This window comes from Myotis davidii, unplaced genomic scaffold, assembly GCF_000327345.1.
Source record: "Myotis davidii unplaced genomic scaffold, ASM32734v1 scaffold449, whole genome shotgun sequence".
Classification (NCBI taxonomy): Eukaryota; Metazoa; Chordata; class Mammalia; order Chiroptera; family Vespertilionidae; genus Myotis; species Myotis davidii.
The window spans coordinates 465,731-486,912 of record NW_006383007.1 but is presented as its reverse complement, the minus strand read 5'-3'; the positions used below and the strand labels follow the sequence as shown (position 1 = coordinate 486,912).

Sequence of the window (21,182 nt, the reverse complement as noted above, 5' to 3'; positions counted from 1 at the left end):
GAATGGTACATGGGTAAAGAGCCTGCACTCTGGAGGTGACTGCCAAGATTCAAATATCTATTCTGCCTTATACTACCTATGGGACCTTGGAAAAAGTATTTAATCTCCCTGGGCTTCCATGCCTTCATCTACAAAATGGGGATAATTTACCTTTCACAGGTTTGAGGATTAAAAGGTAGAATATATAAAAAGTGTTTAGAATGGTGCCTGGCACTTGGTAGACAATTTAAAATTTGCTATTAATATAACTATTATCCCTATAGTTATTGCACAGAATTACACACATTAAATAGATCTTTTAGAGATTCTTTAATATAAAAAAGATATTAGCAGCCCTAGCTGGTTTGGCCTGTGGACTTAAGGGTCATGGGTGTGATTCCAGTCAAGGGCACATGCCCGGGTTGCGGGCTCGATCCCCAGTGGGGAGCGTGCAGGATGTAGCCGATCAATGATTCTCTCTCATCACTGATGTTTCTATCTTTCTCTCCCTCTCCCTTCCTCTCTGAAATCAATAAAAATATATTTTTAAAAAGATGCTTGCAAATAGCTGTGTATTTAAAAACATAATCCATGCTGAAACCGATTTGGCTCAGTGGATAGAGCGTCGGCCTGCGGACTGAAAGGTCCCGGGTTCGATTCCGGTCGAGGGCATGTACCTGGGTTGTGGGCACATCCCCAGCAGGAGATGTGCAGGAGGCAGCTGATCGATGTATCTCTCTCACCGATGTTTCTAACTCTCTATCTCTCTCCCTTCCTCTCTGTAAAAAATCAATAAAATAAAAAAAAAACACATAATCCTGTAAAAATTTGACAGATCACAGTAGTTTCCTAAAAGTAGCTTTGGAAATTGATTTTTAGCATCTTCTGTAAATAGACAAAAAGGTTTTAAAACCCATTCAGAGATAATCAGAAATAATTCATAAAAATAAAGCAAATTACTCAATTCCATTAAAGTAGTATTAAATACCTATTATGACCTCAGCATTATGCAAAGTCTTATAGGGCATACATAAGATCTAGACCAGGGGTGGGCAAACTTTGACTTGAGGGCCACAATGGGTCCTTAAACTGGACCAGAGGGCTGGAACAAAAGCATGGATGGAATGTTTGTGTGAACTAATATAAATTCAAAGTAAACATCATTACATAAAAGGGTACGGTCTTTTTTTTTTTTTTAGTTTTATTCATTTCAAATGGGCCGGATCCGGCCCGTGGGCCGTAGTTTGCCCATGGCTGATCTAGACCCTACTTTATTAGGAACAGAAGTAACACATATAGAATAATGAAATAAGGCAAAGTACAAGTAAATGTCAGTGGGTAGCACATAACTGAAAAGGAAGAAATTCTATAGTACCATTAGGATTTATGAGTTTAATCAATAAAAAAATTATCTATGTGCCATTCCTAATGCTAGTGACAAGAACAAGTTCAAAGGACTGATATATTATAAATTATTAATGAATCACTTAAGCAAAATATATAAAAGGGTTATTGAATAATTTCCACTGTTAACTTACTGTTGCTATTTTGGTCGAGAGAAAGTTCTCCCTTTCTTCATCTACCTTAATTTCAATTCCAGTTTTAAATAATTCAAGCATTTTGGGGATGTCACGGCCAATGGAATCTGGTTAGAAAGATAAAATATCCAAAGTTAATCATTCCATCTAAGCAAGCAGCAAAAAGTAATGAATAAGAAAAGTATTAATCTCATGGTAAGATATACTACATAAGTTGTGGCAGAGATACTCCAGGGTAGTCCCAATTCCTGGAGTTTATGCCCTTGTGTAATCCCCTCCCCGAGTCTGGATGGGACCTGCAACTTGCTCTAACCAACAGGATGATTATGTGTACATGATTATATTACAAAGAACTGCAATGCCTATCTTAGAGGAGACCTTCCTCCTATTTGCTGTGAAGAAGCAAGCTGCAATGTTATGAGGTGCATATGAAGATGGCCACAGGGTAAAAAACTGAGACCCTCAGTCCAGCAGCCTAAAAAGAACTGAATTCTTCCAAAAAGTCACATGAACATAGAAGCGAATCCTTCCCCAGTCAAATCTCAGATGAGACCACAGCCCTACTCTACACCTTGACTGAAGCCCAAGATCCTGAAGCTGAGATAATAAATGTGTGTTGTTTTAAGCCACTAAATTTGTGGTAATATTGCTGCACAGTAATAGGTAACTAATAGAAAAGTATGTGTAATTATGCTACTTATCTACTTTAGAAACACTAATGACAAATTAAAATAAAATCTATAAAACAACCCTATATAATAAAAGGCTAATATACAAACTGTCCCCTCGGGAGTTCAACCAACAGGGAGTTCAACCACTCACTATGATGTGTGCTGACCACCAGGGGGTGGCACGAAATGAAGGAAGACCCCAGCTGGCAGCCGGCAGCTGGGAAAAGAGGGCTCCAATCGGCCCTGATCACAGGCCTAGGGACCCTACCCATGCATGAATTTCGTGCACTGGGCCTCTAGTCCATAATAAAAGGTAACAGTGGAGTCTTGAAATCTTTTAAGAACATTTTACCTACCTTTGTGTAAAATTCACCTGACCTGCCTTACCATAAAGAAAGGAAGAAACTAGGAAAAGTAGCAAGATTTAGCAGCAGAAATAACATCACAGTGAATGATACAGCTCATTACTGTACAAAGCTGGCAGAAAAATGAGTTAAGTAATTTATTGGATTCTAATGTCACTTTGTCATCCCTTAATATGAAAAAAAAAAGGATGCAATTGAATAAAGGAGAAAAACAGAATCAAGGTAAAAAAATATAAGAATTTTCAAAGGATCACATAGGAGATTCCAAATAAGCTAATTTTCCTAATCATTAGTCATTAAAATTTTAACTTGAATTTAATACATAAAAATATATATTTTTAATACTCTACAGTACCATAATTAACTTGAAAATTTTTCGATTTTGTGAATAATTTGAAGGTTAAGAAGTAAAATAAGGAATGTGCTACTAAAGACACACTACCACTACTGCGTCTCCAGCAATTCTTCCCATAAGTCAATATTTAAAATTTATAAAGAACTTACACAACTCAACACCAAAAAAACAAACAATCCAATTACTGTAAGAAAATGGGCAAAGGGCCTGCATAGACATTTCTTCAAAGAGGACATACTGATGGCCAACAGGCATGTGAAAAGATGCTCAATGTCACTAATCATCAGAGAAATGCAAGTTAAAACCACAGTGAGATAACACCTCACACCTGCAAGAATAGCTATCATCAATAAATCAACAAAAAAGTGTTGGCAAGGATGCAGAGAAAAGGGGAACCCTTGTACACTGTTGGTGGGAATGCAGATGGTGCAGCCACTGTGGAAAGCAAAAAATTAAAAATGGACCCAGCAATTCCACTTCTGGGAATATATCCAAAGAAAACTGAAACACTGATTCAAAAGAATATACGCACCCCTATGTTCATTGCAGTGTCATTTATAATAGCCAAGATTTGGAAGCAGCCCAAGTGCCCATCAGTAGATAAGTGGATAAAAAAGCTGTGGTAGTGGATAGAGTGTTGGCCTGAAGACTGAAGGGTCCTGGGTTTGATTCCGGTGAAGAGCACATGCCCAGGTTGCGGGCTGGACCTCCAGTAGGGGGCATGCAGGAAGCAGCCAATCAATGATTCTCTCTCTTCATTGATGTTTCTCTCTCTCTCCCTCTCTGAAATCAATAAAAATATATTTTTAAAAAAGGAAGCTGTAGTACATTCACATAATGGAATACTACTTGGCCATAAAAAGAAGTAAAGCTTACATTTTGCAACAGCATGGGTGGACCTGGAGAGTATTATGTTAAGGGAAATAAGCCAGTCAGAGAAAGACAAGTACCATATGATTTCACTTACATGTGTGGACTCTAATGAACAAAATAGAAACAGACTCACAGATACAGAAAACAGACTGACAGCTGTTGGGGGGGGGGGGGGGCTGGGGCTGGGGGGAAAAAGGGAAGGGATTAAGCAAAAAACAAAACAAAATAAAACTCATAGGAACAGTATGGTGATTACCAGAGGAAAAGGGGGTTGGGAGGGAAGGAAAAAGTAAAGGGTAGATAAATGGTGATGAAAGGAGACTTGACTTTGGTAGTAAACACACAATACACTATACCATTCAGATGATGTATCATAAAATTGGACACCTGAAACTTATGTAATTTTATTAACCAATGTCACCCCAATAAAATTTTTTAAAAACCTTATTCTATAGAAAGCACAATATACACTCAGCATGTATTATTTCTAAGGATCATCTGAGTCATTCCGTATGGCTCAGGAGCACTTTACTCACAAGGAGCTTTAAATCTAATTAGGAGAAAAGGAATGGTCAGAAGCAACTACAGAAAAATAGGGTTTTTTTTAGTATCACATTCTGATATAATTGGGTACTAAATAGTATGACATCTATTATAATAATAAACAGTAAGATGCTAATGCAGTAGTCCGCCATTATCCACCATTTAGCTTTCCATGCTTTCAGTTATCCATGGTTAACTTCAGTTCAAAAATATTAAATGAAAAATTCCAGAAATAAAAAATTCATAAGTTTTAAATTGCATGCTGTACTAAGTAGCATGATGAAACCTCACACCATTCACTATGTCCCAATGGGACGAGAATGACGGTTTTGTCCAGCACACCCCGCTGTATATGCTACCTACCTGTTAGACAGTTAGGAGCTGTCTCTATTATTAGAGAGAGACCACATTCACACAACTTTTATTACAACATATTGTTATTACTGTTCTGTAGCATTAGTTACTGTTGTTAACCTCTTACTGTCCCAAATACATAAATTCCATTTTATCATAGATACATATAGAAAAAGGAATACAATATGACAAATGTATGCTGAAAGAATAAGCAAATAAATTACTTCATAATTTTGAGTCTGATATCATAGTGATGTTATAGTGATAATGAAATGGGAAAAATAGTGCTTAATGAGGAAACGGAACTACTGTAGTTCTGTATCTATACCAGCCGTGAGCAAACTACGGCCCGCTGGAAATGAATAAAACTAAAAAAAAAAAAAAAGACCGTACCCTTTTATGTAATGATGTTTACTTTGAATTTATATTAGTTTGCACAAACACTCCATCCATGCTTTTGTTGCGGCCCTCCGGTCCAGTTTAAGAACCCATTGTGGCCCTCGAGTCAAAAAGTTTGCCCACCCCTGATATACTAATAAAAGGGTAATATGCTAATTAAACCGGGAGACCTTCTGGACATCCTTCCGGATAAAGCCATGGTGGTGGGGCCGAGGCAGAGGTAGTTAGAGGCAATCAGGTCAGGAGGGGAGAGTGATCAGGCCAGCGGGAGGGGGAGAGATTGCAAGAGGGATGTCCCCCAAGGGGATCCAGATTGGAGAGGGTGCAGGCCGGGCTGAGGCACAACCCGCCCCCCTCCCCCCGCACTAATTTTGTGCACCAGGCCACTAGTTAAAATATAATGATGTGAAGGTGCTGATGAGATACTGTATACAGTTAGAAATAAGAACTAGAAAAAAAGTGAGAGACCAGGGATAATATATGTATTTGAGTTGGTAAGCCAGTTCTATCCTAAAAAAGACACAATCTTCCTTTGACCTTATATATTTCCTTTTCTATCTCTTCCTCTTGCTGTGAATTTGCATTTGCCTAATGACCAACATGTTGAGAGCATCATTTCATGTTCTTAATGGCCAACTGCATACATTCTTTTATATAGTGTCTATTCAATTCAATTAGACAGTCTTCTTACTGAGTTATAAGAGTTCTTTATATATTCTGGATACAAGTCCTTTGTTAGATATATGTATGGCAAGCATTTTCCCCCCCAGTCTGTGGCTTGTCTTCCCATTTTTAGCGGTGTCTTTCCATGAGTAAAAAGTTTAAGTTTGATAAAGTCCAATTTAGCAACTTTTTCTACTGTGGCTTGTGCTTTTTGTGTCCTAAGAAATCCTTACCTAATCCAAGGTCATAAATATTTTCTCCTAGAAATTTTTATTTTAAAATTTCATGGCTTTAGCCCTTACAATTAGGACTATGACCCATTTTGAATTAATTTTTGTGTTTGATGTGAGGGGAGGGATACTCAGTAATTTCAGCATCATTCATTGATAAAACCATTCTTTTCTATGTAACTTTGGTACCTCTGTCAAACACCAGTTGACCCTAACCTGGCCGGTGTGGCTCAGTTGGTTAGATAATTCCCATGCACCAAAGGGCCTCAGGTTCAATTCCCAGTTAGGGCACATACCCAGGTTGTGGGTTTAATTCCCGGTAGGGGCATGTTGGGAGGCAATTGATTGATGTTTGATGTTTCTCTTTATCCCTTGCTCTCTCTGTAGAATCAATGGAAACAAGTCTAGGGTGAGGATACAAAAAAATCAACCAAGTTGACCCTTAGGGTTGGGTCATTTCTGAACTCTCAATGCTTATTTATACTAGTATACATCCATCCTTATGCCACACCACTCTCTCTTGATTACTATAGCTCTCTAGTAAAGTCTTAAACCAGATAATGAAATTTTGAAGAATTTTGTTCTTCCTTTTAAAAATCATTTTTCTATTGCAGGTTCTTTGTCTTTCCATTTAAATATCAGAATGAGTCCTGGCTGGTTTGGCTCAGTGGACAGAGCATCGGCCTGCAGAGTAAAGGGTCTTGAGTTTGATTCCAGTCAAGGGCACGTACCTCACTTGCAGGCTTGATCCCTGGCCTTGGTTGGGGTGTGTGTGGGAGGCAACCAAATGATGTGTCTCTCTCACATCAATGTTTCTCTCTCTCTGTCTCCCCTTCCACACTCTCTGGAAATCAATGGAAAAATATCCTCGGGTGAGGATTAACAAAAAATAAATGAGAAATAAAATATATCCTGATGAGATTGTAATTTCTTTAAAACTTTTTAAAGCCTTCTGGAAGTCTGATTAGGGTTATGTTAAATCTATAGAAATATGCGGGAAGAACTCCATCTTAACAATATTATACTTCAAATTCATAGGCATGGTAAATATCCCTTTATTTATGTATTCCTTAAACTTTCAGCAACATTTAGTAGTTTTCTCTGAATAGGTCTTGTATATCTTTTGTTAAATTTATTCATATTTTATTTTTACGCCCTTGTGAACGGAGTTGTTTTATAAATTTCATTTTAATTGTCTATTGCTAGTACTAGAAATTCAGCTGATTTTGTATATTGATCTTGTATTTGTAACCCCGCTAAATTCCCTTGTTAGAATTCACTTTCTAGAACATCTTATGATCATATGCCCTAGGAATTAAAAGTTTTTATTTCTTCCTTTCCCATACGCATGCCCCTTACTCCTCTGACTTGTTAAAATGTGGACTGTAAGTGATGAGAGCAGAAATCTTTGCCTTGTTCCTGGCCTTAGGTAGAAAGCATTCAGTCTTAATGGTCTCCTCATTAAGAATAACATTAGCTGTTGATTTTTTTCTAGATGTGCTTGGTCAACTTGAGGAAGTTCACTTCTATTCCTCATCTACATATATAAAAGCCTAAGCAGCCTTTACAACTGAACGACCGGTTGACCAGTCGCTATGATGAGCACTGACCACCAGGGGGCAGATGCTCAATGGAGGAGCTGCCCCCTGGTGGTCAGTGTGCTCCCACAGCCAACCTCCCGCAGTTGGCCAAACTCCCGTGGTCCCTCCCCCAGGTCAGCTGGCCAACCTCCCACAGTTCCTCCCTCCCAGCCAGCTGGCCACCTCCCACACCCCCTCCCCCAGTCAGCCAACCTCCCACAGTCCCTCCCACCAGCCAGCCATCCCCGATTGGCCCAGACCCAATCAGGACTGGGCAAGATGGCCCCAATAGCTGGCCAGGCCTAGGGACCCCACCCATGCACGAATTCATGCACCGGGCCTCTAGTATTTGGATAATTCTAGTTACCATGAATGGGTATTTGATTTTGTCAAGTTCTTTCGTCTACTGAGATGATCTTAAAGTCTCTATCCTTTATTCTGTTGACCAACAAATGTTAAATTAACTGTATTCCTAAATCTACTTGGTTAAGGTTTAGTAATCTTTATATATACATATATATACTGCAGGATTCAATTAAGGATTAATTGTTAAGAATTTTTGCTTCTGCTCATGAGGGATAATAATCTGTAGTTTTCTTTTCTGGTGATGTCCTTGTCTAGCTTTGATACCAGGGTAATACTGAGCTCATAAGTGAGTTGGTAAGTGTTTCTTTCCCACTATTTTTAAAAAGAGGTTGTGAAGAATTGGTATTTCTGTCGTAAGTGTTGGACAGAATTCACCAGTGAGAAGTCACATGGGCCTGAATTTTCAAAATAGACTTTATTAATTCAATTTCTTTACTTGACATAGATCAATTTAGATATTTTTATTTCTTCTGGATACTTTTGAAAATTTGTATTTTTCCTGGAATTTGCCCATTTCATGTAAGTTGCCACATTTATTGGTATAAAGTTTTTCATAATATCACCTTATTATCTTTTAATGTCTATGGGTTTGGTATTGAGGTCCCCTTTTCATTCCCGATTTTGATAATCTGTGTTCTCTCTTTTAAAGAAATCACTCCAGCCCTAACTGGTTTGGCTCAATGGATAGAGAGTCGGCCTGGGGACTCAAGGGTCCCAGGTTCGATTCCAGTCAAGGGCATGTACCTTGGTTGCAGGCACATACTCAATAGGGAGTGTGCAGGAGGCAGTTGATCGATGTTTCTCTCTCATCGATGTTTCTAACTCTCTATCCCTCTCCCTTTCTCTCTGTAAGAGATCAAGAAAATATTAAAAAAAAATCAGTCCAGCTAAAATTTTATCAATTTTATTGACCTTTTCAGTGTATCAGTTTTCTTTTCATTATTTTTCTCTATTATTTGCCCTTTTTCTATGTCGTTGATTTCCACTCTATTATTTTCTTCTTTTTATTAAATTGTTTCTTTTTTCCTAGGTTTTTAAGGTTAAAGCTTAGAACAATGATTTTAAACCTTTATTTTCTAAATTAGACTTTAAAACTATAATTTTCCCTTTACAGATTATAATCTATGCATTACATTATTGCTTTAGCTACACCCCACTAGTTCTGATAATGTTGTGTTTTCATTGTCATTCAGTTCAAAACATTTCCAATTTATCTTGGGATTTCTTCTTTGATCTATCAGTTATCTAGAAGTATGTTTTTTAATTTTAATGTATTTGGAGATTTCTCATATTTCTTTTGGTTACCTGATTTAACTATTGTGATCAGAAAACACAGTCTGTATGATTTCAATACTTTTAAATGTATTAAGACTTTCCTTAGAACCCAATAAATGGTCTAACCTGGTGAAAGTTTCATGTACACTTGAGAAGTGTAGACCAAACAACACTTCTTATTGTTGGGGGAAGTGTTATATAAATAGAAATTTGCCATGTTTGTTGATAGTATTACTCAAGTCTTCTATATCTTTATGGTTTTTCTTATCTATAGACTAGAGGCCCGGTGCACAAATTTGTACACGGGTGGGGTGCCTCAGCCTGGCCGGCGATCGAGGCCTATGAGGGGGCTGGCCAGGGTGAGGGACCCTGGGAGGTTGGCTGGCTGGCCCCCCATCAGGGACCAGGGGGAGGTACTGCGGGAGTTTGGCCATCCAGGGGAAGGGACCACAAGAGGTTAGCCATCGGGGGATGGGCTGTGGTAGGTTGACCAGCCAAGGGGAGGAGGGGATGCTGGGGGTTGGCTGGCAGGGGGGAAAGGACCACAGGAGGTTGGCTGGTGGGGGCAAGGGGCCGTGGGAGGTTGGCTGTGGGAGTGCACTGACCACCAAGGGGCAACTCCTGCATTGAGCATCTGCCCTCTGGTGGTCAGTGCACGTCAAAGCAACTGGTCGACCGGTTGTAACAGTCACTTAGTCTTTTATATATATAGATCGTGTATTTTGTAGCTGTTTTAGATGAGTATGTCCTTTTATTATTATAAGATATCCATCCATATTTTTCTCTAGTAAATTCCTTGTCTTAAAAGTATATTTTGTCAGCCCTGACTGGTTTGGCTCAGTGGATAGAGCGTCGGCCTGCGGACTGAAGGGTCCCGGGTTCGATTCTGGTCAAGGGCATGTACCTTGGTTGCGGGCACATCCCCGGTAGGGGGTGTGCAGGAGGCAGCGGATCAATGTTTCTCTCTCATTGATGTTTCTAACTCTCTATCTCTCTCCCTTTCTCTCTGTAAAAAATCAATAAAATATTTTTTTAAAAGTATATTTTGTCAGATATTAATATAGTTAACCCAACTCTCTAACACTTACTGTTTTCATGGTATATCTTTAATTTTCATTTTACTTCCAGCCTATTTGTGTTTGAATATCAAGTGTGTCTCCTGTAGGCAACATATAATTGGATTGCTTTTTTATAGTCTCATCTTTTGTGCCTTATTGGTTGAAGTGTTTATACCATTTCCAGTTAACCTAAATTTTGATAGGCTGGATTTAGGTCTTTATTTTAATGTATTTTCTATTTGTCTCACCTCATTTGTTCCTCTGTTCTTTCTTTACTGCCTTCTTTTGTTTTAAACAAAAAGTTTTTAGTATATCACTTTTATTCCTCTATTTAATTTGAAGATATATCTCTTTTTGTGTATGTGCTTTTCATTTGTCCTAGAGATTACAATGACCACATTTATTTATCACAACCTACTTCATCTTAATACTGACTTCTTCCAGGAAAACAATAAGTTTTGTGCCAGCCTATTTCTATCTTCCCTATCTCACCCAAACCTGCTTCATCTCCTATGCAACCATCTTTAAAATAGTATTCACTGTGCTACTCAAGACAGAAATTAGGGAATCATTCCAGATTCTTCCCTTTCCCTTACCCCAACAGCTAATCAATAATTCCTGTTATTTCTACTTCCTCCATATCCCACAACGGCCTTCCTCTTCTCTGTCATTACTGCCACTGTTCAGATTCTGTCTTTATCCATCTTTTACCTAGTCTACTACATTGGCCTCCTCACTGATCTCTGTTCTTAAGGTTTCACTGTCCTCAAATCACCACTCTATCATTTGCACAGCTCACACATATAGACATTCTAATAAGCAAATCTTATATCATCCTTCCAAGCAATTTTTCAATGGCTCCTACCTGCATAGAGGATAAAATCAAATCTCTATTGCATGGTACACAAAGCCTTCTGTGATCTGGCCCACTGCCTATCACTGTCTAACCTCAGTGACCACCACAATCTGATAATACTTTATGTACCAAAGGATAGAAAGCTACTTTTAATTTCCTGAACATAACTGGCTCACTCATACTTTTGTGCATTAATACAGGCCATTTCCTCTACCTGCAATGTTCTCCCCAGGCACGTCGGTCGGGAAAGAAAATGCTTATTCGTGCTTAAATGCTCAACATAGTGGGTACATTCTTTACATGACCTGATTCTAAAAAGTAGTCCCTCATTCCTCTCAGTGCACTGCACCTTTTCCACTGGTACACTTTCTGCATTTAGTATAGCATTTTGTTCTCATTTCTCTCACTGTTCAATGTTTACCTTCTTAAAGATGGGAACTACGTTTCATCTTTCAATCCTCACTATTCAGTGTACTGCCTGGAACATAGTAGGCACTCAATATTATATGCTTATTCAATAAATGAGTTATGAAGGTAAGAATGATATTTGAAGACATGGAAAAGAATGAGTTCTAAAGTAATTATGGAGCATGAATAGTTACTTTAGGACTTGTAGGGAGTCAATAATAACCGAGGCACATATATATTATAAACTTGCTATATACCAAGGTTATGTAAAGCTCTTGCACGCATTATATAACAAAAACAACATGGGGAGCATAAAACCCATTTTGTAAACGAATAAACAGAGGCACAAAAATGTTTTAAATAATTTGTTCAAGGTCACAGTAAATGTCAAAGCCAAGTCTGAGAGAGGTCTATGTTAACCACTAATTTATTCTATTTTTTCAGTATAACCCAATGTTAAATCTTCACTCTTATTTCTAGGAATTTGCTCCCCTATTGCTATGTAATTGCTCTCCTTTTTCTCTGTACTTTTATGTTCTCTTACTTTTTCCTTGTTGTTACTTTCTCTTCCTCTAATTTGATTTCCATAATGAACATAACATGTAAGAAACTATATTGTCAGGTATTTCACCAAGATGTACTTTCTCTTTTCTTCTTTACTAGGAAATATTGCAGGGAAAAAGCAAGTCAGATAATGGAAGTTAGGGAAAACAAAGAAGGAATAGCTACTGAGAAAGAAGGTAAGTGAAGATTACTAGGTGTTATCCGTTAATAATGCGGATTTTATAATCAAAGAAAACACAGTAATTTCAAGAGAAACATCAAAAGTGCTTTATTCAAAGTAATGTCCATCGCTATCTATACCTTCCCCTATCTTTCAGGTAATTTGTGGATACCATCCCAATAGAACTTTTCTTGTTTGAGGCAAACCATTCAGAGACCCAATTTTCCACTTCTTCGTATGTTTTGAAGTGCTGCTCAGAAAGTGCATGTGCCATCGATCAGAACAAGTGGTAATCTGAAGGAGCAAGGTCTGGTGAATATGGCGAGTGGGTTAATGCTTCCCAGGCAAGATCTTTTAACCAGTCTTTAACTGGTTTTGAAGTGTGTGATGGTTTGTCGTCATGAAGCAAAATTACTTTCCTGTGTCTTCTGGCCCATTTTGGTGATTTTATGTGGTTCAAATTGATTATTTGTTGTCAGTAATGATCAGTATTAACGGTTTCACCTGGTTTTAGAAGCTCATAATTCACCACACCTTCCTGATCCCACCAAACACATGCAAATGCTTTTTTTTTTGAACAAAATTCAGCATTTTTAAATGTAAAAATATCTATGTTAACAACTTCAGAAAATTTGACATATGAAGTTTTGAAGCTTTGTGTCTATACAACAAAATAGCATACATATCAAATTGCATAAATATCAACATTAGTGTAACTCCATCTAGTGAAAAAAAATCCGCATTATTAACCAGTACACCTAGTACTTAGTGTAAAAGAAAGTTTCAAGAAAGAGAAAAAACTACGAACAAATCTTTAAATGCAGCAAAAGAAAGATCCGTGATGATTACTGAAACCACATTTTACTGAATACTAGCATACATATCAAATTGCATAAATATCAACATTAGTGTAACTCCATCTAGTGAAAAAAAATCCGCATTATTAACCAGTACACCTAGTACTTAGTGTAAAAGAAAGTTTCAAGAAAGAGAAAAAACTACGAACAAATCTTTAAATGCAGCAAAAGAAAGATCCGTGATGATTACTGAGAACCACATTTTAGCTGAATACAGGAGAAGGATAAAAGAAAGAATAACACTAGCTAAGGACATGGAGACAGCACTGAAGACCACTTATTTGAAAAACTTGTATGAAACAACAGAAAGGATTAAGATCGTAGCTAGAAAGGATAGCTGAATCAAATAAAAGTGTTGGGGATGTGTTTTATTTGTAGTTTATTCGTTTAGCAAAATGCTCAGTTAAGTCAGTTTATATACTGCAGAAAATGAAACGCTTTGCCCCGAGACAGCAAGGACCCTGTCTGTCTTTTTCACAGTCATTACACTCCAGTCTTGGCACATAGCAGACACTCAATACCTATAAATACAATTATCCTAATCTTAAAAAAAGCCCCTATAAATTATAGAAATGCTCTTCAGTTGCAGTATTTAATCTATATCTTCTATCAACTGAATACTGCACTAAATGTTCATGCACCGTATAAATATTAATTGAGCACCTACTATGTGTCAGGTACTATTCTAGGCCATAGAAATATAGTAGTGGACAAAACCAAAAAAATGCCCTTACTCTAATGGGAGGAACCAAACACAACCACAAATAAAAAATGTAATCTGCCCAAGTGTAAGTCCTAAAAATAATATAAAAACATAAAATGAGAAATCAAGTGTTAATCGGAAATGATGGGTAATATCCCATATGAGATGGTTATGGCCTGGCCAAGTGGCCCAGTGGGTTGAGCGCCATTCTATGCACAGAAATGTTGCCAGTTTGATTCCTGGTCAAGGCACGTACCTGGGCTGCAGGTTAAATCCCCAGCCAGGGCACGGACGGAAGGCAACTGATCAATGTTTCTCTCTCACAGTGACATTTCTCCAAGAGCGCGCGCGCACTCTCTCTCTCTCTCTCTCTCTCTCTCTCTCAACCATGTCCTTGGCTGAGGTTTAAAAAAAAAAAAAAAAAGATGGTCATGGAAGGCATTTTTGTTTAGGTGATATTTGAATGAGAAAGTGAGCCAGGAAAATAAGCAAAGAGCATTATACACAGATGGAACAGTAAATCCAAAGACCTGAGAAGAGAGAACATTTAGTGTGTATGAGGAAGGGCAGCTGTAGTAAAGGAAATGAAGGAAAGAATAACAGAACCAGCTGTAACACATCAATAATTCATCTATAATAATTAAAACTGTACTTTATCATCATTGGAATCTTTCACACATAAATTTTTAAACTAATACAGAAGTGGGGGAAATTCAGAAAAATTTCAAATTGATTACTCTGCAAAAAGTCCTTTTTCAGTATTTCTTAATATAACCAAAAAGAGTTCTGTTTAAATAATGCAAGCAATACCATGTTTAGTCTACGTGTTAAAAATATTTCACATTAGATTTCAACAATTTTACATCCATTACTCTTAAATACGACACAACACTACTTCCTTACAAAAGGCAGTAGATGTGAATACTCTTTGGACAAGTTTGCTGGAATATCCTTTTGATAAGACTCTAGGTATAGCACTAACATTCAATTCTAAGAGCTACATATTAAGAGAAATACACAGAGGGTCCAATTTTTTAATCATGTCCCTTTCCCACCTATCTGCCAATAACGGAGTATGGTTTAAAAGAATTGAACTATTTTCATATATGCTACTAGAAGCCTGGTACACGAAATTTGTGCATGGGTAGGGTCCCTAGGCCTGGCCAGCAATCAGGGCCATCTTCCCTGGCTTCTGGAAGCCAGCCCTACCCGCTGCCGCCAGTCACCCTCTGTGTCTGGGGCAATTGGCAGGGTGATCGCACCCCAGCACTGCTCGTGTCAGATACCACCCACCCCTGGTTTCCAGTTCCCCATCAGGCAATTGGAACCTGCTGGCCGAGGGGAGGAATTAAGAGGTTGGCCTTTCCTGCCTGCTCGCTGGCCCCGCCCCCCACCGCTGGTCACCCTCTATGTGTGGGGCGACCAGTAAGGTAATCAGGGCCCCAGTGCCACCTGCGTCCATCGCCACCCATCCCCGGTTCCCCATTCCCCATTGGGCAATCAGGGCCTGTGGGCTGGGGGCAGCTCCTGCATTAAGCATTTGCCCCCTGATGGTCACTGCACATCATAGCTGACTGGCTGTTCCGCTGTCCAGTCGATTTGCATATTACACTTTTATATATATAGACTAGAGGCCTGTGCACTCGGGGGGTAGGGGGAGTCCCTCAGCCCGGCCTGTGCCCTCTCGCAGTCTGGGACCCCTCAGGGGATGACCACCTGCTGGCTTAGGCCCACTCCCAGGGGGATTGGGCCTAAGCTGGCAATCAGACATCCCTCTGACAGCCTGGCAGCCCTCGGGGGATGTCCACTTGCCAGCAGGGAGCAGACCTAAGCTGCAGTCGGACATCCTTAGCACTGCTGAGGAGGCAAGAGAGGCTCCCACCACCACCGCTGTACTGGCAGCCATCAGCCTGGCTTGTGGCTGAGCAGAGCTCCTCCCATGTGAGCGCCCTGACCACCAGGGGGCCGCTCCTGCATTGAGCGTCTGCCCCCTGGTGGTCAGTGTGTGTCATAGTGACCAGTCATTCACAGTCCTTCTGCTGTTAGGGTCAGTTTGCATATTACCCTTTTACTATATAGGATAGAGGCCTGGTGCACGGGTGGGGGCTGGCTGGTTTGCCGTGAAGGGTGTCTTGGATCAGGGTGGGGGTCCCACTTGGGTGCCTGGCCAGCCTGGATGAGGGGATGATGAATGTTTGCAGCTGGTCACACCTCCTTCAGGGTGGGGGTCGCCACTGGGATGCCTGGCCAGTCTGGGTGAGGGGCTGAGGGCCGTTTTCAGGCTGGCGGGTGACTGAAGCTCCCAACCTCTCCTTTTTTTCTTTTTTTTAAATTCTGGGATTTATTTACCTTCTATGGCTGTCACTGGAGCTGAGAGCTGGCTTTAGCTCTGAGGCTCGGCTCCAGCTCTGAGACGTCGGCTGCTGAAAGCAGGGATCTGGGTTTGTTTGGGGTCTCTAATTGTAAAACTGTTGCAGTCCTGCTTGCTCCAGCTCTGAAGGCTGAAAGCAGGTTTCTGGGAATTAAGCTCTATAATTGCAACATTGTTTCTTATACTGCAGCTCAGAGGCCGGCAGTGGCAGGTGGGGAACCTTGGCTTCCTCTATCACTGGAGCAAGCAAACCTCCTGTTTGCTTCAGCTACCTGGCTGCCGGCCCCCATCTTGTTTGGCAGTTAATTTGCATATCGCCCTGATTAGCCAATGGGAAGGGTAGCGAAGTTACGGTTAATTACCATGTTTCTCTATTATTAGATAGGATAGCATCTACCATGGTTCAATATGCATAATAGAAGACTGACTCAAATCAAGATATTTTCATACTAATATTTTTTGTTTAAATAAATTCTAAATAATATATAAAATTAGGAATAAAAATATCAACAGAACATATCTATATTAGAGATAAAAGAATTTCAGAGGGTACTGATATTATGGGGTTAGGGCAGCCGTGGGCAAACTACGGCCCGCGGGCCGGATCCAGCCCGTTTGAAATGAATTAAACTATTGAAAAAAAAGACCGTACCCTTTTATGTAATGATGTTTACTTTGAATTTATATTAGTTCACACAAACACTCCATCCATGCTTTTGTTCCGGCCCTCCGGTCCAGTTTAAGAACCCATTGTGGCCCTCGAGTCAAAAAGTTTGCCCACCCCTGGGTTAGGGGGAAGCTAGTTTACAAGCAAAAGGAAACCCACTTTCTTCCAAGAAATTTTAAAAAGCAAGTATTAAATGTCTTTTTTCTGAAATAAAAAGAAATACTAAAAGAAAAACCCAAATGTGCATTTACAAACAGAGAACTTGCCTACAGTTATGTGAGCAATTAAGATAAGAAATAAAACAAATAAAGCTGCAGCACTAAACATGCTGCAAAATGTGAACATTTAATCCAACCAAGATGGTTACACCCACTCCCATTAGTAAAACAAAATGTAGGACAAAATGGGAAATTAATGAGCTTAGCTGTAGGGGCTTGTTTGTTTGTTTTTTAATTTCATCCTTTTGCTCAAAATGTAATTTCTATTTTACCCTAAAGTCTTTTGTTGGCTATAAGGGGAATCAAATGTTCCTAAAAAAGAATCAGAACAAGCTCTGAAAATGCATAATACAAGCTTCATTTGTTCTAATGCACATCTGGTGTATTTTGTTTTAACATTTTTGACAGGTTAATCATTTGTCTTCATGTTTAAAGAACACGAATGTTTTGCTAGTGCTGTTACACAGATCATGTGGGGGTGAACAGAAAAAGCTAGAGGAGGAGAAAGGTCTCTGTTTTTTTCAAGATGCTTTGTTAAACAAAGGTGAGAGTAGGAGGGGAAAGGGGAAGGGGTAGGGGGGAGGGGGAGAGTGTACCTAGGTAACTTGACCTTGGTGTACAGAAACTCACTCATTATGAAAGTAAAAATAAAACCCATTAATAAAAATTAGTAATATGAGGGGGAACTTTTCTTATTTGAAATGAAGTTATTTGAAAACCTTTCAGGATAAAAAGAACAGTGCCTAATTTTGTGATGAAAATCTAATTTTTTTAAAAAAAACCCTCAAGGCTAAAAAACATAAAGGCCTAAAGGGTTATTCAGAGAATAGATAAAGTAGCAAAGGTGCCTAAATTAACTTCTGGGAAAAACCAGTTCACCCCGCAAAGAAAGGAGATAGCTAAATACAGATATATTTAGCATTTAGCTTCAGTTTTAATTGACTATATTTAGTACTGTTTGGTTTTGTTGAGCTTGAATTTAATTAGAAAGAAGTATGAGAAATATTTTCATCAAATTGAACTGTAATTCACATTTAATTTTTAAAATAATGTTGATTTCAAGTCTTACTTAGGAAAAATCACATCTGATTCCATGACAACAAATACTATTGTAATGGAAAATCCTAATAAAAGGTGCCAATACTCAGTTCAATACCTAATAAAGATGTGTTATTCAATGCAGACTATCAAAATAAATAAATAAAACTCTAGTACCACAAAAGAATTGGAGAGTACATATGAAATTGTTTCAAGTACAAAACATAATCTATAATTATGGTGTTAGTGGCTACCATGTCTGAAGAATTTTGGTAGGAATTTTCAGCTCAAGTAGAGTTAAAATGTGAAGCCCAATCTACTAAAACAATATTAAAATACTTGTTCTGTTTACACTATGAAATTTTATTTGAAATAATAACCTATCTATAGCAGATATACAGTAAAAAAATATATCAGCACCATTTGACACTTCCGTTTGTCTTTCCTGTCCATTCTTAATTACTTGATGGAATCCTAATATATCTGACATTTGTCCTCTTCATTTCCAGTCTCATTATGAAGACATTAGTTTAAACATTAACTTTATTAGTCTCTGGTGATTGTGTCCAAGCTGGTCTCCCTGCTTCTAGGTTTGATTGATGCTAATACATCTAATAAACTCTTGCTAGATTAAACCTGTAAAGAATTCTCCACCTTAAAAACTTCTAAGGGATTCTACTGAATATAGAAAAAAATAAAAGTCCAAGCTTACCAGGACCTTATTCCAGATCCTTCTCAATATGACATCAATCTACCATTCCAACACAATTTCCCATTATTCTCTTTCATATCAATGTAGGGATACCTTTAAATACAGCTAAAGAGGACTAACTGATATTTCTTGTACATGGGCTGTAATTTCTGACTTACTTCAATGTCTATGATTAATAGATTCTTCCTTCTTATTACCTTGAAATTCAAGCAAAAGCTAACTAATAATAAAGCAGAAAATTATGATTGTGAAATCACATATTTTTGCTTAAGTATCTTAGCAGAGCACACTGTTCCTGTTTCTAGTCACCACCAGATATGCAGACTCACCGGCCAACCACAAGAGAGCAAAATTAGTATCAGGAACGGGATGACCAGCTGAGTCAAATTGCACATCCGGTCCACAGAAAATCCCTGCTACTCCCCTCAACTCAAATCCTACTTCCCTTTTACCTTATATAATTATCTGGTTTGACAAGAACTGATAAGATGGGCTTTGGGATGGGAGTCCCCACCTTCTCAAGTTGCCGGCACTTGAATAAACCACTTTCCTTCTCATCAGCACCTGTCTCACAAGTTTGGCTTTCATTGCAGCATGCAGCACAACTACAGTTTGGTTTCATACCTAAAAAGTATTTCCCTTAATCTATGCACCCAACTATTCAAGATCAGTTTAAATGCTAACTTCCTCATCTATATATGTAAATTCTTCTTCTACTGAAAACCTGCAGCACCTTGTGACTTTATCATTTATGTTATACTTTAAAACATAGCTACTTATGTAGCAACGAGAGGCCTGGTGCATGAAGTTGGTGCACAGGTGCAGTCCCTAGGCCTGGCTGGCAATCAAAGCACGAGTGTCTGGCTTGGAAGGGCAGGTACCAGCTGACCTCTGGGCAGCACCTGGGCCCCCGGGCCCCCGTGTGCCACCCTCCCCTTGAGTCATCAGGCCCCCACCCAGCTCCCTCAGCACATGGAGCCAGGTTGTGGCCCCACTGCCTACTGCCGCCACTGGTCTCTGTCTGCAGGCCAATAGGTGGGGTGATCGGGCCCTGCTCGCACCTGCCTTGGCCTGGCACCACCCGCTCACCTGCTCCACCATCCTGCCACGGTCCCGCTCTCGTCAGGGCCCATCAGGGCTGGCAACACCTCAACTGCCGCCTGCTGCCAGCACCATATCGCCGATGCCCGCAATGTTCCACGCCACCCCCTGGTGGTCAGTGCATGGCATAGCGAGTGGTGGAACTCCCGGTTTAATGGAAAATTTGCATATTAGCCATTTACTATATAGCATGTTACTTTCCTTACTATCCTATATAATAAAGAGGTGATATGCAAATTGACCATCACTCCAACACACAAGATAGCCAACCCCATGTGGTCAAAGATGGCCTCCATAAGATGGCCAGCAGAGGAGGGCAGTTAGGGGCAACCATGCCAGCAGGGGAGGGCAGTTGGGGGCAACCAGGCCTGCAGGGGGGGAGGGAAGTTGGTGGCAACCAGGCCTGCAAGAGAGGGCAGTTGGGGACGACCGGGACTGCAGTGGAGGGCAGTTAGGGGTGACCGGGCCATCAGGGGAGGGCAGTTGGAGGCGACCAGGCCTGCAGGGGAGGGTAGGTAGAAGTGACCAGGCCTGCAGGGGAGGGCCATTGGCGGGGGGACCATGTCTGCAGGGGAGGGCAGTTGCGGGGGACCAGGCCTGCAGGGGATGACAGTTGGGGCGACTGGGCCGGCAGGGGAGGTCAATTGGGGGCAAACAGGCCAACAGGGGAGGGAGGTTGGGGACGACCTGACTAGCAGGGGAGCAGTTAGGTGTCGATCAGGCAGGCAGAAGCGGTTAGGGGCAATCAGGCAGGCAGGCAGGCGAATGGTTTGGAGCCAGCAGTCTTGAATTGTGAGAGGGATGTCTGAATGCCCATTTTCCTCGAGGGGTCCCAGATTGGAGAGGGTGCAGGCTGGGCTGAGGGACACCCCCACCCCCTCTAGTATTTCATAAGAGAGAAATATCCATAAGGGAAAAGTTCCTTAAGGAAAAAAATCTGCAGTGCCATGCACACTGTAACATTCATATATGAGTTGAATGCTGACATAAATTAGCATATCTATTGTATTGATAAAGAGGTTAAAAACAGTATGATTATAACACGTCTAATGGGTAATACTTTCACTTAATTTCAAGTTAAAATATGGCCTAAATAGCTCCCAGTTTGGCTCAGTGGATAGAGCGTTGGCCTGCAGACTCAAGGGTCCCAGGTTCGATTCCAGTCAAGGGTATGTACCTTGGTTGTGGGCACATCCCCAGCAGAGGGTGTGCAGGAGGCAGCTGATCGATGTTTCTCTCTCATCGATGTTTCTAACTCTCTATCCCTCTCCCTTCCTC

At 40.0% G+C, this 21,182-nt stretch overlaps 1 protein-coding gene across 4 annotated transcripts in view; it reads right to left on the bottom strand.

Annotated features, from left to right (window-relative positions):
- The window catches only part of MRPL1 (mitochondrial ribosomal protein L1), a 58,182-nt gene that overhangs the window by 17,486 nt on the left and 19,514 nt on the right, over nucleotides 1-21,182 (bottom strand). For all 4 annotated transcript variants that reach the window (XM_006778181.2, XM_006778180.2, XM_015557670.1 and 1 more), the window contains one exon: nucleotides 1,518-1,624. In XM_006778181.2, coding sequence (XP_006778244.1) covers nucleotides 1,518-1,624 — 107 coding nt within the window. The remainder of the gene's footprint in view (nucleotides 1-1,517; nucleotides 1,625-21,182) is intronic.